General features: G+C 45.1%; 1 protein-coding gene across 4 annotated transcripts in view; it reads left to right on the top strand.

Moving 5' to 3' along the window:
* csgalnact1a (chondroitin sulfate N-acetylgalactosaminyltransferase 1a) overlaps positions 1-14,471 on the top strand; it is a 198,716-nt gene that overhangs the window by 121,582 nt on the left and 62,663 nt on the right. For all 4 annotated transcript variants that reach the window (XM_078209835.1, XM_078209807.1, XM_078209817.1 and 1 more), the window contains exon 3: positions 7,126-7,342. In XM_078209835.1, the coding sequence (XP_078065961.1) occupies positions 7,126-7,342 (217 nt within the window). The remainder of the gene's footprint in view (positions 1-7,125; positions 7,343-14,471) is intronic.

Raw genomic sequence — 14,471 nt, 5'->3', positions numbered from 1 at the left:
TAATCTAGCCCTACTAACCCTACCCTTTCACAGTAACTTCATTGCAGGGTTAATGTAAGCTGACTTGTGACACTAATAAATAAACTTTAATTCCCCTGACACTAAGGAGCAATTTAGCATGGTCAATCAACCTAACCCGCACATTTTGAGATGCCAGTAGGAACTCTATTCCAAGTTCTGCCTATAGTGGTGACGAGAGTGAGGTGCATGGGTCTCCTGTTCATCACATAGCTAACAACCTTTATGATTTCTTAACTCACACAAAATATTAAAAAAAAAGCTTGCACCTTTGTGGCGTGCCTTTCACGACTTCCCAAACCACTTTACAGCTAATTAAGTACTTTTTGAAATGTAGGCATGGCTGTGATGTAGGAAGCACTGTAACACTGTAATATTACTGTTATTTTCTGCAAAGCCATCTTTCTCAACATTCAAAGAAAGCAAAGCCTGCACTGATTTTATTTTATTATTGTCACATGTATTGGTATACAGTGAAAAGTATTGTTTCTTGCACGCTATAAAAAGCATACTGTTCATAGAGAAGGAAAGAGAGAGTGCAGAATGTAGTGTTACAGTCATAGCTAGGGTGTAGAGAAAGATCAACTTAATGCAAGGTAAGTCCATTCAAAAGTCTGACAGCAGCAGGGAAGAAGCTGTTCTTGAGTCGGTTGGTATGTAACCTCAGACTTTTATATCTTTTTCCCGAAGGAAGAAGGCGGAAGAGAGAATGTCCGGGTTGCGTGGGGTCCCTTATTTTGCTGGCTGCTTTTCCCTGAGGCAGCGGGAAGTGTAGACAGAGTCAGTGGATGGGAGGCTGGTTTGTGTGATGGATTGGGCTACATTCACGACCATTTAGATTGGTCAATTTGGTGGAACTCCTGTGAACAGGGTGAGGGTACAAAACATCGCAGTAGGTCTCGACTGTGTCTAACAGACGCTCGAGCGAGCCAACCCTGAATTTGGGCGCAGCATATTTTCTTCCTTCAGAAGCTATTTCTTCTGTGGAGCTGTCCTAAGCTGCAGAGAATGATTATGGTGGCTGCTTTTCCAAGGTATTGCTGTGGTATTAGTACGATACACACATATATACACATACACACACACACACACACCTTGACCTTCTTGTCTGGGGAAATCCTGTTTCCTGAAACATCTGCCGGAAATGCTCAGGTTTTGAAACTCTCCAGTTGTTTTCATGCGACCATTTCCTCGATTGTTTTGCCTCAGAAACCGAGAGTGTTCCATTTGCCAGTTTAAGTGACGATATTTCCCGCGTCATCCCCGACTCCCATCCTCTAGTTCCTAGTGTTAACAAAAGCCCTACGCAGGGGTCAGTTAGTCTTTTGAGAACTGGCAAAATAAATTTCCATCAGGCATCTGGCAGTGCCAAGTTGCGAGGCCTAATGGAGAGTAGGGCCTGATAGGGGACAGAGCCTCAGGGAGGGGCGATCGGTGGGGATGGGGGGTCCTGCTGCCACTCTGCAATTGGGCTGAGTGACAGAAGGAGGGAAGCCAGCGGTCGGGGCTGGCCATCTGGGTGGAGGGGCGGCCTGCCAGCAGTATTACTGAGAAAAGCGATGTAGCACCCAATCAGCACTCCCTTTCCTTGCAGTAGAAATTGTTGTTTCCTTTACAATTGGTATTCTTGTGAATCTGCCCTGATGAGTGCAGGGTGAAAAGTTTTGACAGCATATCTCTTTTTTTTAACAACGCTCCGGTTCTGTACTACCAAGTGACTACTTATTTATATAGTCTTTTTTTGTTTCCGCTGTTTCTTTGTATTCATTTTTCCTGCGGCTTCTTTGTTTCTGTCTCCTTTTTCCTGATCATTTTCACCTTTCTTTCCTTTTTTCTGTTTTCCCTTTATCACTTTCCTTTCAGCTGGGGGCTATTGTGGTAACAGCCGCTGCCATGGATTACAAGCTACAGTTTCTGGTGGCTGTTGCAATGTTGATGTAACGACTCCCTTCCTAATTGCTCTCCTCCCTTGTCCCACCTTATTGCCCCTATCACTTCCCCTATGCATTCGTCCCTTGCCCTGCAGACTCCCTTTATTCCTCTTTCTCCCTCCCTCCATCCCTTGCTTGTTCTCCCTTTCTCTATTTGTAACTCCCCCCCGCCCCCCTGTTGCTGACCTTTGAAATGCATTGCCACACCCCCACCCCGCTCACTGCCTTTCCTTGATCCTTCCTTCCCTTTATCCCCTCACCTTGCTACTCCCTCCCTGACGAAGACCTCAAGTCTTCAAGTGGGGGCGGCACGGTGGCACAGTGGTAAGCACTGCTGCCTCACAGCGTCAGGGACCTGGGTTCGATTCCCGGCTTGGGTCACTGTGCGGAATCTGCACATTCTCCCCATGTCTGCGTGGGTTTCCTCCGGGTGCTCCGGTTTCCTCCCACAGTCCGAAAGGCGTGCTGGTTAGGGTGCATTGGCCTTGCTAAATTCTCCCTCAGTGTACCCGAACAGGTGCCAGAGTGTGGCGACTAGGGGATTTTCACAGTAACTTCATTGCAGTGTTAATGTAAGCCGACTTGTGACACTAATAAAATAAACTTTAAACTTTAACTTTTAAACTTTACGTGGAAAACAGTAGCAGGTATAACGAGTGATCCATTCCTGGGTATGCGATTCAATAAATTTGGGCAGGATATTGGGAAAAACCTGCCCTTCCCATCCGAGTGGAAATACTGAGACTCAGTTTAATGTCTCATCCAAATGAAGGCACCTCAGTGATCACACTGAGATTCATAATTGGGTCTCTAGAGTGGGATTTAACCCAACACCGTCTCCTCGAGGCATGAGTGTTATCAGCTGAGCCATGGCTAACCCTTGGCTACAAAGAATAAGCAACTGCATTGCCCAGAGAGAAATCAAATCGGGAGAAGCACCGCCCATAGTGGAGCTCGGTCTGAATTCCCATCTTCTACTTTAAATTATGGAAAAATCAAGCAAGATTCATTGCGGGCTTGTGGTTGTCTGTACAGTGTTTTAGACTCTCTTCAATGCCCAAATGTACAGACAACACAATTTCTCCTCCTCGGTTTTTAATTCAGGACTTAATTTAAAATTAAATTTAAATTAAATTTAAATTTAAATTTAACTTTAATTTAAAGGGATGATAAAATCAGAAGGGTTAACCTTGTAGCCTGAAACCTTAACCTGAAGTGATCAGATTCTATTGTTATCACAGGCAGAAACTTTGGGTTCCAAGCCAATCACTTAATTTCTAACTGAAGCGGGATTTAATTAGTTGGCAAGCCATGCTACCCATTTCAGCCTGACACCTGCCTGACCTCCAGTACCAGATTTATAAAGCTGGTGCCTCTGCTTGGTGCTGACCTGATTATAACTACCATTGGTGCGACATGGAAAATTAAGTTCCCAGCGGCATTCTTGACCAGAAGTGGGAAGACTCTCTTCCATGCCACTGTGTACACACTTCATGCCTCTTTACATTTCAGTACACTTAGTTGGAAATGCTCCTTATGGGTTAGAGATGAGCACAAAATTGAACGGCCATTTAGAGTTAATAAGAACCCCTATAGTGCAGAAGGAGGCCATTCAGCCCATTGAGCCTGCACCAACAACAATCCCACCCAGGCCCTATCCTCATAACCCTCACGTATTTACCCTGCTAATTCCTCCCCCAGCATGGCCAATCAACCTAACCCGCACATCTTTGGACTGTGAGAGGAAACTGGAACACCCGGAGGAAATCCACGTAGATGTGGGGAGAACATGCAAACTCCACACATGCAGTCACCCGAGGCCGGAATTGAACCCAGGTCCCTGGAACTGTGAGGCAGCAGTGCTAACTGTGCCACCGTGCTGCCCCCTAATGGCACGCCCAAAGCAAATTTGTTAATTTTCCAACAATGCCCTTGAGGGAAGGAAACCTTTGCCTAGCCAGGGTCTGTATGTGACCCCCAAGCCCACAATAATATAGACTCTTAAACTGTCTGCAAAAGCAGGTCAGTCGGTCACATTGAACTGCTATCTGCTGCGGTTCACAAAGAAGGGCTATCACCACCTTATCAGAGAATTTGGGAATGGCCCACATCCCGAGAATAAACATTAAAGAAATGAAAACAAATGTGACCCCATTCAGAGAGTGTGACTAGATAACAACAAATAGAGGTGGCGGTATAGTGGGAGGAGACACAATGCCTGAAGGATTGGAATGTTGTATAGCTTCTCCAGTCCCATGCTGCAGAGAGCACATGTTGAGTAATTGAGCTATAACATTTCGTTCAATCATCCCTGCTTAGACTATGGGATCGGTGAGTTTACCCTCAGATACCGATACACGCTGCCTTATACTGTAACTTAGTTTTACTTGCGACTAGTCCCCTGGCTGTGCTTTCTTGATGCTATCCAGAGTTTAGAAGGAAAGTGATAATCATGTCTTCAAGCACCTTTGGAAATTTCAAATTCCTTTTGGAAGTGTTGCAGTCTCTTGACGTCCACCAATAAAGGACTGGAACGTTTCTCCTTCTGGTTTCACCGTTTGCCCTCGGGTTTGATTGAGTTCCGCTGTGGTTCGAGTCATGATGAGTACAACGCGAAGACCTGTCACTTTCACTCCCTGTGGCCAAAGGGAAACAGCTACAAAAATCACTCTTTCCATCCAGATGTCCTGTCAAACATTTTATCAGTTTTGCCACAAACTTACCAGGTAGATTCAGAGGGGCTGATGCATCCGTCATGCAGAACGATGTGGAGTGAAACAGTGATTTTTTTAACAATTTCAATTTACTGCTTTCTCTTGTTTTAAAGCGGTTTGTGAGGCAGATTATGATTCTGTATGTTGAGAAGTGTCTAACACAGGTGCAGGCCATTCGGCCCCTTGAGTCTGCTCTGCAATCCAGTTAGATCATGGCTGATTTGTATCTTAACTCCATTTTCAACAACAATAAATGACAGTATTGCTACTGTTTAAAGTTTATTTATTAGTGTGACAAATAGACTTACATTAACACTGTAATGATGTTACTGTGAAAATCCCCTAGTCGCCACACTCCAGCGCCTGTTCGGGTACACTGAGGGAGAATTTGGCACAGCCAATGCACCTAACCAGCACGTATTTCGGACTGTGGGAGGAAACCGTAGCACCTAGAAGAAACCCACGCAGACACGGGGAGATTGTGCACAGACAGCGAACCAAGCCGGGAATGAAACCTGGGTCCCTGGCGCTGTGAGGCAGCAGTGCTAACCACTGTGCCGCCCATTACATTAATAAAAAAGACTCAAAGCATTTACCAAGAGGGATTGCCAGTAAAAGAAACACTTGTGATGCTGGGATAGGAGTGTGGTCAAACAGATAAACTTTAAGGTGCATCTTAATAGAGATGATAATGGCAGAGACGTTTATGGAGGGAATTCCAGCAATTAGGGCCTAGGCAGCTGAAGGCATGGCCGCCAGTGATGGAGCCATAAAATTGGGATTCCACAGGATGCCAGAGTTGAAGGAGCTCAGAGATTGAAGTCTTGTGGATTTGGAGGGGTTTACAGAGATAGGAAAGAGCAAAGGTCTGGAGGATTCTGGGAGCCAGTACAGGCCAGCAACGTCTGTCATGAGTGATGGGCATGATGTGGAGATGCCGGCGTTGGACTGGGGTAAACACAGTAAGAAGTTTAACAACACCAGGTTAAAGTCCAACAGGTTTATTTGGTAGCAAAAGCCACACAAGCTTTCGAGGCTCGGGGCTCAGAGTGATGGGTAGCAGAGCTTTGGATGAGCACAGGTTTCTGTAGAGTGGAAGATAGGAGGCTAAACAGAAGGGCATTGCAATAATCATTCCAGAAGTAACAAAGGCATGGGCGAGGGCTTCCGCAGCAACTGAGCTGGGACAGGGTCATAGAATCATAGATACCCTACAGTGCAGAAGGACTGAGTGCAGAGCTCATCGAATCTCTGACAGAGCATCCTACCCAGGCCCTATCCCTGTAACTATTTACCCTACTAATCCTACTAATTTGGGGGCAGCATAGTGTCCCAGGATGCGTATGATAGAAGGATCAGCGAGGTGGGATTACAGGCACAGGGCCTAGGTGGGATTGTTGTCAGTACAGACTCAATGGGCTGAATGGCCTCCTTCTGCACTGTAGAGTTTCCATGATTTTTATGATTTCCAATCCCTCTAACTCACAGACTAAGGGGCAATTTAGCATGGTCAATCCACCTAACCCGCACGTCTTTGGACTGTGGGAGGAAACCAGAACACCGAGTGGAAGCCCAGACACGGGGAGAACATGCAGGCTCCGCACAGACACTGACCCAAGGCTGGAATTGAACCTGGACCTGGCACCATGAGGCAGCAGTGCTAACCACTGTCCCACAGTGCTGCCCAGCCTGCAGGGTTACGGAGGTTGAAGTGTGCAGTCTTGCTGGTGAAATGAACAATGGTTAGAAGTTCATCTTCAGGCCAAACACAGTGCAATCTGCTTGCCTTGGTTTCCTAACTCTTAATACCCATGGCTAAGACAAATCTAGTGATCTAGATTCATAGAATTCATAGAATCCCTACAGTGCAGAAAGAGGCATTCGGCCCATCGAGTCTGCACCGACAACAATCCCACCCAGACCCTATTCCCATAACCCCTCATATTTACCCTGCTAATCCCCCTGACACTAGGGTCAATTTAGCATGGCCAACCAACCTAACCCGCACATCTTTGGACTGTGGGAGGAAACCGGAGCACCCGGAGGAAACCCACGCAGACACGGGGAGAACGTGCAAACTCCTCACGGACAGTGACCCGAGGCCGGAATTGAACCCGTGTCCCTGGCGCTGTGAGGCAGCAGTGCTAATCATTGTGCCACCATGCCACCCCAGCATTAAACTTTTATTTTTTTCTATGGAGAAGAATGTTTTGGTTTTCCGTGAGCCAAGCGGTGTGGAATTGCTTTGTGACATTAACACTGAACAGCTTAGCTCCAATTCTGAGGTTCTGTCCTCTTTTGCTGGATGAGTGGGAATTGTGGTTGAGATTGGCACCCATCACGTTGTTATTGGTGATCGGAGCTGAAAGTCCAGCAAATTGTTCCTGCAGTGCTGCTGTGCATTTTTTCACTGTCAGGTCCCATTGCTGTCATGCTGTTTTCAATTTGTTGTCTTTCTGCAGGTATTTATCGCACAGAGAAGGATAAAGGAACTTTGTATGAACTGACATTCAAAGGGGACCGAGCCTATGAGTTCAAACGCCTAATTTTATTCCGTCCCTTTGGCCCGATCATAAAAGTGAAGAAAGCAAAGGTGGACACATCCAACATGCTGATTAATATCATAGTGCCTCTGGCAAAAAGGGCCGATACGTTTCGACAATTTATGCACAATTTCAGGTAAATTATTAGTTTGTGTTCATTAGTTTAAAAGCTGTTTTAGTTGGAAACCTATTCAAATAATAGAAGTGGCTCCCCCTGAACTTTACAGTGCATGATGGTTAGGAAAATAAAGGTAGAGAGATTTAGATTTATATTGGTAAACAGCAGAAATAAGATAAAATTTCAAGTGGGTGCAATTTAATGTTTCTGTGTCTGGAAGGGTAAAATCTATTGTTAGATTCATGCTGGATAAAGCTGTTTGGACGTGTGGGAGTTGGTTTCAATTCTAGTCATGATTCTATTGTGCTTAGAGAGGGCTATGATGTGGAAAGTAAATAAACTAGCAACGGTTGCTCATCAACTGGGACCTTGTAAGATAGATAAGCTTTTAATTTTTCTTTAGCTAAGTTGATTTTAGTTGGAGATCAGTAGTGAGGGAGAAGACAGCTCTCTCAGCTCTGCTAAAAGCAGTTGATTTTAGAAGGCTACAGAGGAAACATCTCTCTCAGCCTTGCTAGAAGAAAAGCCATACTATGGAGTGATGGTTAAGAAAACAGATTCCAGAAACGCAAAGTCCAGTTAGTTAAGGAAACTAGAGAAAACGTTTTCAAGAATTCTGGAGTTAACGGAACAGAGAAAACTGGGAACCAGAACAGATTACCATTCAGTAAAGTCACAGGGAGTTGAAAAGGCATTGAATTGTGAGAGACCAGAAAGATATCTGCAGTAGTGCAGGATAGGGTTTGTGAGAAATTGCCACAGTGGGAGACATTATTGAAAATAATTGTGAAAATCAGCGGCTGGACTTCAGAGTCTGCGTGAAAGCCTTTATGCAAAAAAAAAACCTGAAGAGAGAGGTGTAGAGCCTGAAAGTGAAACTTTGATGGAAGCAGCGGAGGTAAAGCATAATTTAAAAGAAGATTTGAAAATAGAATTTGAAATCACTCGTGGAAGCTGGAGTTCAGTGAGGCAAGGTAGCTCACGGTCTAAGAATCTTCTGGGGGGATTTTGAGGAGAAATCCACAGACATTCACTTGATTTCAGAGAGGAGTGTGTCTGACCACAGTCATCTTGTGTGCTTAAAAGGGACTTTTTATGTTAATGAGACCATTGTAGCTTAAGGTGTACTTTATAATCCATGTTAATTTTAGAATCTGTGTTAAGATAAGGGGGGAGTACAGGAATATTGTAGCATAATCCAACTTTTTAATGTTTAATAAATGCTTTTTTTTCTTGTTGTCAAAACTAATTAGCAGTCATATGATTATGGTCCTCCACATTTTCTTAAAAAAGGTAAAAGTTAGATCTTTTGAGCCAGGATTCCATTCTGGGATCTTCTCGTCCAGTTACACCATCAACTGGTCTTGTAACGTGATTCATGAAGAAAGGTTAATACTCATTGGCCAAGCTCATTGGCTAATAATGTGTTTCCTTCATGCCTGCACTATGGTTGCTCACCTGCTTAATGACTTGGTGAAAATATCAATGGCTGGGATGTTTGCTGCTTCACCAGAAATAGCTGCCAGAGGGAATAAAATCTTAATGTGTTCAGATGTCTATTCCTGCTCCTGCTTTCACTTTAACGTAGAAAGTGGCTACAGATTGAAGGACATCCCCTTAAAGTCCTTCCACCCAGTCACTGTAATAGCCAAACACTACAAGCCTGTCCAGAGTCACCGAAATAGAGAAAAGAGAAATAAAAATGGATAATGCTGGACTCAGCAGTCAGGCAGCATCTGCAGAGAGAAACAGAGATAATGTTTTCAGTCTGTGTGACTCTTCTTCAAAGCTGACGAGGAGTAGAATTGTGAGGGTCGATAAAGTGGAGAGGGGGGTAGAGAAGGTAGAGCAGAATAGAAGGTCAGGAATAGGTGGGAGCTAAAGGGCTGTGAGGCAGCAGTGCTAACCACTAACTAGGAGCTAAGGAGAAAGTTGCACGGTGGCACACTGGTTAGCACTGCTGCCTCACAGCGCCAGGGACTCGAGTTCAATTCCCAGCTTGGGTGACTGTGTGGAGTTTGCATGTTCTCCCCATGTCTGCATGGGTTTCCTCCGGGTGCTCCGGTTTGCTCCCACAGTCCACAGGTATGCTGGTTAGGTTGATTGGCCATGCTAAATTGACCCTAGTTTCGGGGGGGGGATAAGCAGGGTAAATACGTGGGGTTACGGGGATAGGGCTGGATTGTTGTCGGTGCAGGCTCGATGGGCCGAATGGACCCCTTCAGTACTGTAGGGATTCTATGACAATGATATCATGGACACAAGACAAAGGGAGTGTTAAAGACTAAAGAAGATGCTAATAATGGCATGAAGGTAAGATGGCAGAATGTGTTAATAGCAGTACAAAGGTCAGCAGTTTATGAAAGCAAAACAAGTTACAGATGTCTTGGTGGGGGAGGGGATTGGGGAAAAAATGAAAATATCAACATGGAGGAAAGAGTTCATGGTCTGAAGTTATTGAACTCAATGCCAAGTTCTAAAGGCTGCAAAGTAATTAATCAGAAGATGAAAGGGAGCCTTGCAACAGCCTCCTTCCCCTACAGTGAGCCTCAAAAACCTATCTTTCAAAGCATTCAATCTCAAGTCCAGTTGTTAAGCTTTGGAGTATTGTGCCATTTAAAGGCCCCTCGTTGGTACTTCTGGGTTGGTGTTACAAGCATTTGCCCACTACAGGTAGCTGCAAGAGATCCGACAGCACAGTTTTGGAGGTGAGCAAGGAAGTTCTCCCCCCAGGGTGTGGCCAATATTTATCCTTCAACCAAGATATGTTCCTTATGATACCTTGCTGTGCGCAAGTTGGAACAGTGACTGCAAATGTAAAGTTATTTAATTGACCGTGAAGCACATTGTGATGTCGTGCAGTTGTGAAAAGTGTTATATCAATGCTATCCTTTCTTTCCTTTGTTATTCCACTCTTATTCTGCACTTTCCACTGGCAGGCTCCTTCTTGATGGGAGGGAAGTGGGTCTAGGCTGGGGTAAATATCAAGAGGCATGTAGAAGTATCACCTACTGAGGCTTCACTCCAAATCCTCTGTGTCAGCATGGTCCGATTCAGTTAAGCACAGCAGGAGGTATTTTCCAGTCAACTTCAGTGGCACAGTGGTTACCACTGCTGCCTCACAGCGCCAAGGACCCGGGTTCAATCCCCGACCTTGGGTGACTGTCTGTGTTGAGTTTGCACGTTCTCCCTGTGTCTACATGGGTTTCCTCCCACAGTCCAATGATGTGCAGGTTAGGTCAATTGGCCAGGCTAAATTGACCTTGGTGTCCCAAGATGTGTAGGTTAGGGGGATTGGCCATACTAACTTGCCCTCAGTGTCCCAGGATATGTAGGTTAGGGGGATTAGCAGGATAAATACATGGGGTTATGGGGATACAGCCTGGGTAAGATGGTCTATCAGGGAGTTGGTACAGGATCGATGGGCCGAATGATCTCCTGCACTGTAGGGATTCTATGATTCCATGATTCTATGACTGTCTGCGTGGAGTTCACATGTTCTCTCAGGGTCTGCATGGGTTTCCTCCGGGTGCTCCTGTTTCCTCCCACAGTCTAAAGAAATAAAGTTTAGGTGGATTGCGCATGGTAAATGCGCAGGGTTACAGGGATAGTGTGGAGGGTAGGGCTGGGTGAAATGCTCTTTCAGAGAGTCAGTGCAGATCCGATGGGCCAAATGGCCTCTTTCTGCACTGTAGGAATTCTGTTGTAACTAGGGGTTTTAATTGTCTGCCATCCCAACCTGCCGGTTGGGTGAGTTTAGAACTGACAACCTGCTGGCTTCCTGTTCAACTACTGTGCCAAAGGGACAATTAATCAAAGGTGGTTTCGCAAAGATATGTTTGAGAGGGACAGACACGGAGTCAGCATGACTTTCCAAAGATTGAAGCCGTCGGGATAAGGGGAAGTCTTGAACAGAAAAATGATACCTCGTCTGATGGTTGACAATACAGCTCTTTGGAATGCCATGGGGTGTTACAGATGCTAAAACTTTCTTTCTGTCAGAATTCCGCAGAACTTTTAATGATTTTCTTTTGTCTGAATATAAACAGTATTGAAGTCAAGTTTTAAAGCTTATTTATCAGTGTCACAAGTAGGCTTACATTAACGTTGCAATGAAGTTACTATGAAAATCCCCTGGTCGCCACACTCTGGCGCCGGTTTGGGTACACTGAGGGAGAATTTAGCATGGCCAATGCACCTAACCAGCACATCTTTCAGACTGTGGGAGGAAACCGGCACACTCGAAGGAACCCACACAGACACAAGGAGAATGTGCAGACTCCACACAGACAGTGACCCAAACCAGGAATCGAACCTGGGTCCCTGGCACCGTGAGACAGCAGTGCTAACCCCTGTGCCACCCCCACTGATTGAAGTCAAAGTATAATGAAATTAATGATAAATGTTGCTCTGCTCATAATGACAAAATATAGCATTTTGGTGATTTACACTCAGTGCTGCCTCACTCAACATAGTCATGATGTGGAGATGCCGGCGTTGGACTGGGGTAAACACAGTAAGAAGTTTAACAACACCAGGTTAAAGTCCAACAGGTTTATTTGGTAGCAAAAGCCACACAAGCTTTCGGAGCTGCAAGCCCCTTCTTCAGGTTCAGGTTCACCTGAAGAAGGGGCTTGCAGCTCCGAAAGCTTGTGTGGCTTTTGCTACCAAATAAACCTGTTGGACTTTAACCTGGTGTTGTTAAACTTCTTACTGTGTTCACTCAACATAGAGCAGTACAGCACAGGACCAGGCCCTTTGGCCCACAATGTTCTGCTGAACATGACGCCAAATTAAACCAATCCCTTCTGCCTGCTCTTGGTCCATATCCCTCTATTCCGTGCATATTCATGTGCTTATCTAAAAGCTCCTTAAATGCCCCTATTGTATCTGCTTCCTGCCCCCTGGCGGCATGTTCAGACACCTACCACTTGTGTGTTAAAAAAACTTGCCCCTGACACCTCCTTTGAACTTTCCCCCCTCACCTTAAGTGCACGCTCTAACCTCAAGCGCACGTCAAGCTGAATTCAGTGCACTTTTGGGCAGATTAAGGCAGTGTTTATGACAATGGTAGTATCCGCTTTGTATACTGGGGACTTCCGCTGGTTCACACTGCTAACAGTGAAGTTCATGATGTGGGATCTCCTTGCAGGAGAGTGGGGACATCTGAACCCGAGAGAGTGGTCCAGAGTTTTCACTGTGTCACAAAGTGATGGCACTTGCTGCTGACCCCACAGAAAGCTGCCCACAAGGATCTAGTGATCTGTGTGCTGGGGATTTGACCTTTCTCGACCATAACTTCATTTTGACGGCCCGCAGGAGTGATGCGATCAGACACAAACGGCTAATCACACTGAGACATGCATTGGGATTAAAGTAGAAACGGAGATATCACACATTATAAAGAAATGATAATATTTTCAAAATCTATGGCATTTTTTAACATGGAGAATTTCGACATTCCAGAAATTTGATTTTCAGGGTCAGAGAGGTTATGGTTTTTTTTATATCATTAAAAAGCCAGTTACACCTCATTCACCAAAATGTAGCTTTTTCAAGGGACTTTACAGGGTCCAACAGTGTAAAAGGTGGAAGCAGGTGTCAAATCAAGCCATTTTTGCGATCTTCCTGTGGAGAATCGTGTATAGCAACTTCTGAATTTCTATTTGTAGACACCAGAAGTAGCTGTCCATATCACAATTGAAATAACAACAAACCTAACAGATTTTCCACCTTAGATTCGCAAAATCAGGCCAATATCTCAAGTAGAGACAATCACAGTGATCACAACTTTAAGGGGAAGTATAGGAGGCAATGCACAAGTGGTACTGTCGCGAGACTATTAATCTAGAAACTCAGCTAATGTTCTAGGGACCTGGGTTCGAATCCCGCCACGGCAGATTGTGGAATTTAAATTCAATATCTGGGATTAAGAATCTACTGATGACCATGAACCCATTGTCTATTGTCAGAAAAACACATCTGGTTCACTAATATCCTTTAGGGAAGGAAATCTGCCGTCCTTACCCGGTCTGGCCTACGTGTGACTCCAGAGCCACAGCAAGATGGTTGATTCTCAACTGCCCTCGGGCAATTAAGGATGGGCAATAAATGCTGACCAGCCAGCGAAACCCATGTCCCACGAATGAATAGAAAAAAATGACTGACATTGGTGGTTATGGTTACCACCATGTAAGGAGTTGAGAAGGACGAGAGGGGATTTGATCGAGGTATAGACCAAATGTTTCCTCTTATGGGGCAATCTAGAACAAGAGGTCACAGGTATAGGTTGAGAGGCGGTAGATTTAAAACTGAGATGAGGAGGAACTACTTCTCGCAGAGGGTGATGTATTTGTGGAACTCGCTGCCCCATAGCACGGTGGAATCTGAATCATTGAATGGTTTCAAGAAGGAGATAGATATAATTCTGATTTTTAAAAATGGGTTAAAGGGATATGGGGAACAGGCGGGAGGGTGGAATTAAGACCAGGGAGAGATCAGCCATGATCTGATTGAATGGCAGAGCAGGCTCGAAGGAATGAATTGCCTATTTCTGCTTAGAACTCCTGTATTTACTGGGCCAGTGCCCTGCAGGTTGTGAGCTTTGCGGAACTGAGCTGGAAGAATCTGGTGATTGGTGGGGTGGTAATGAATGACAATGAAAGGCAGCAGATTGTTATAAAAAAAAACCCAAGCTCTCTACCCAGACGCACTCTGTTTCAGTAGCTAGACAACAGAACAGATGCAGCGACGGTGTCAGAAGCCAAAGGGGTCTTGCTGGAAGCCATCTGCTTCCCGATACTTATGCCAGTGTCATAGTCTGTTTACAAAACACTTCATAACCTTCTGTTTCCTCCTGGTCTCGCTGAGTTTAGCAAAAATAACTTGGCCGGTGGAGAAAGAAGCAAAGTTATTCCAGCCTGCTAATCTGTTTTTTTAATTCTCTGGGTGTGAGTGTCACAGGCAAGGACAGAAACAATAACTCTTCCTGAGAAGGTGATAGTGAGCCACGCTCTTGAGCTGCAGTGACCCCTGATTCTTTATTGTGGTTTGGTACAACTCGATGGCTTGCCAGCTCACGTCAGAGGGAAATAGGAATTTTACCGCCCAGCCCGCCACAGGAATCAGAGACAATGGGACAATGAAC

This window comes from Mustelus asterias, chromosome 1 (assembly GCF_964213995.1).
Source record: "Mustelus asterias chromosome 1, sMusAst1.hap1.1, whole genome shotgun sequence".
NCBI classification, from domain to species: Eukaryota; Metazoa; Chordata; class Chondrichthyes; order Carcharhiniformes; family Triakidae; genus Mustelus; species Mustelus asterias.
The sequence above is the reverse complement of the archived record's forward strand: the minus strand, read 5'-3'. Positions and strand labels throughout refer to the sequence as shown.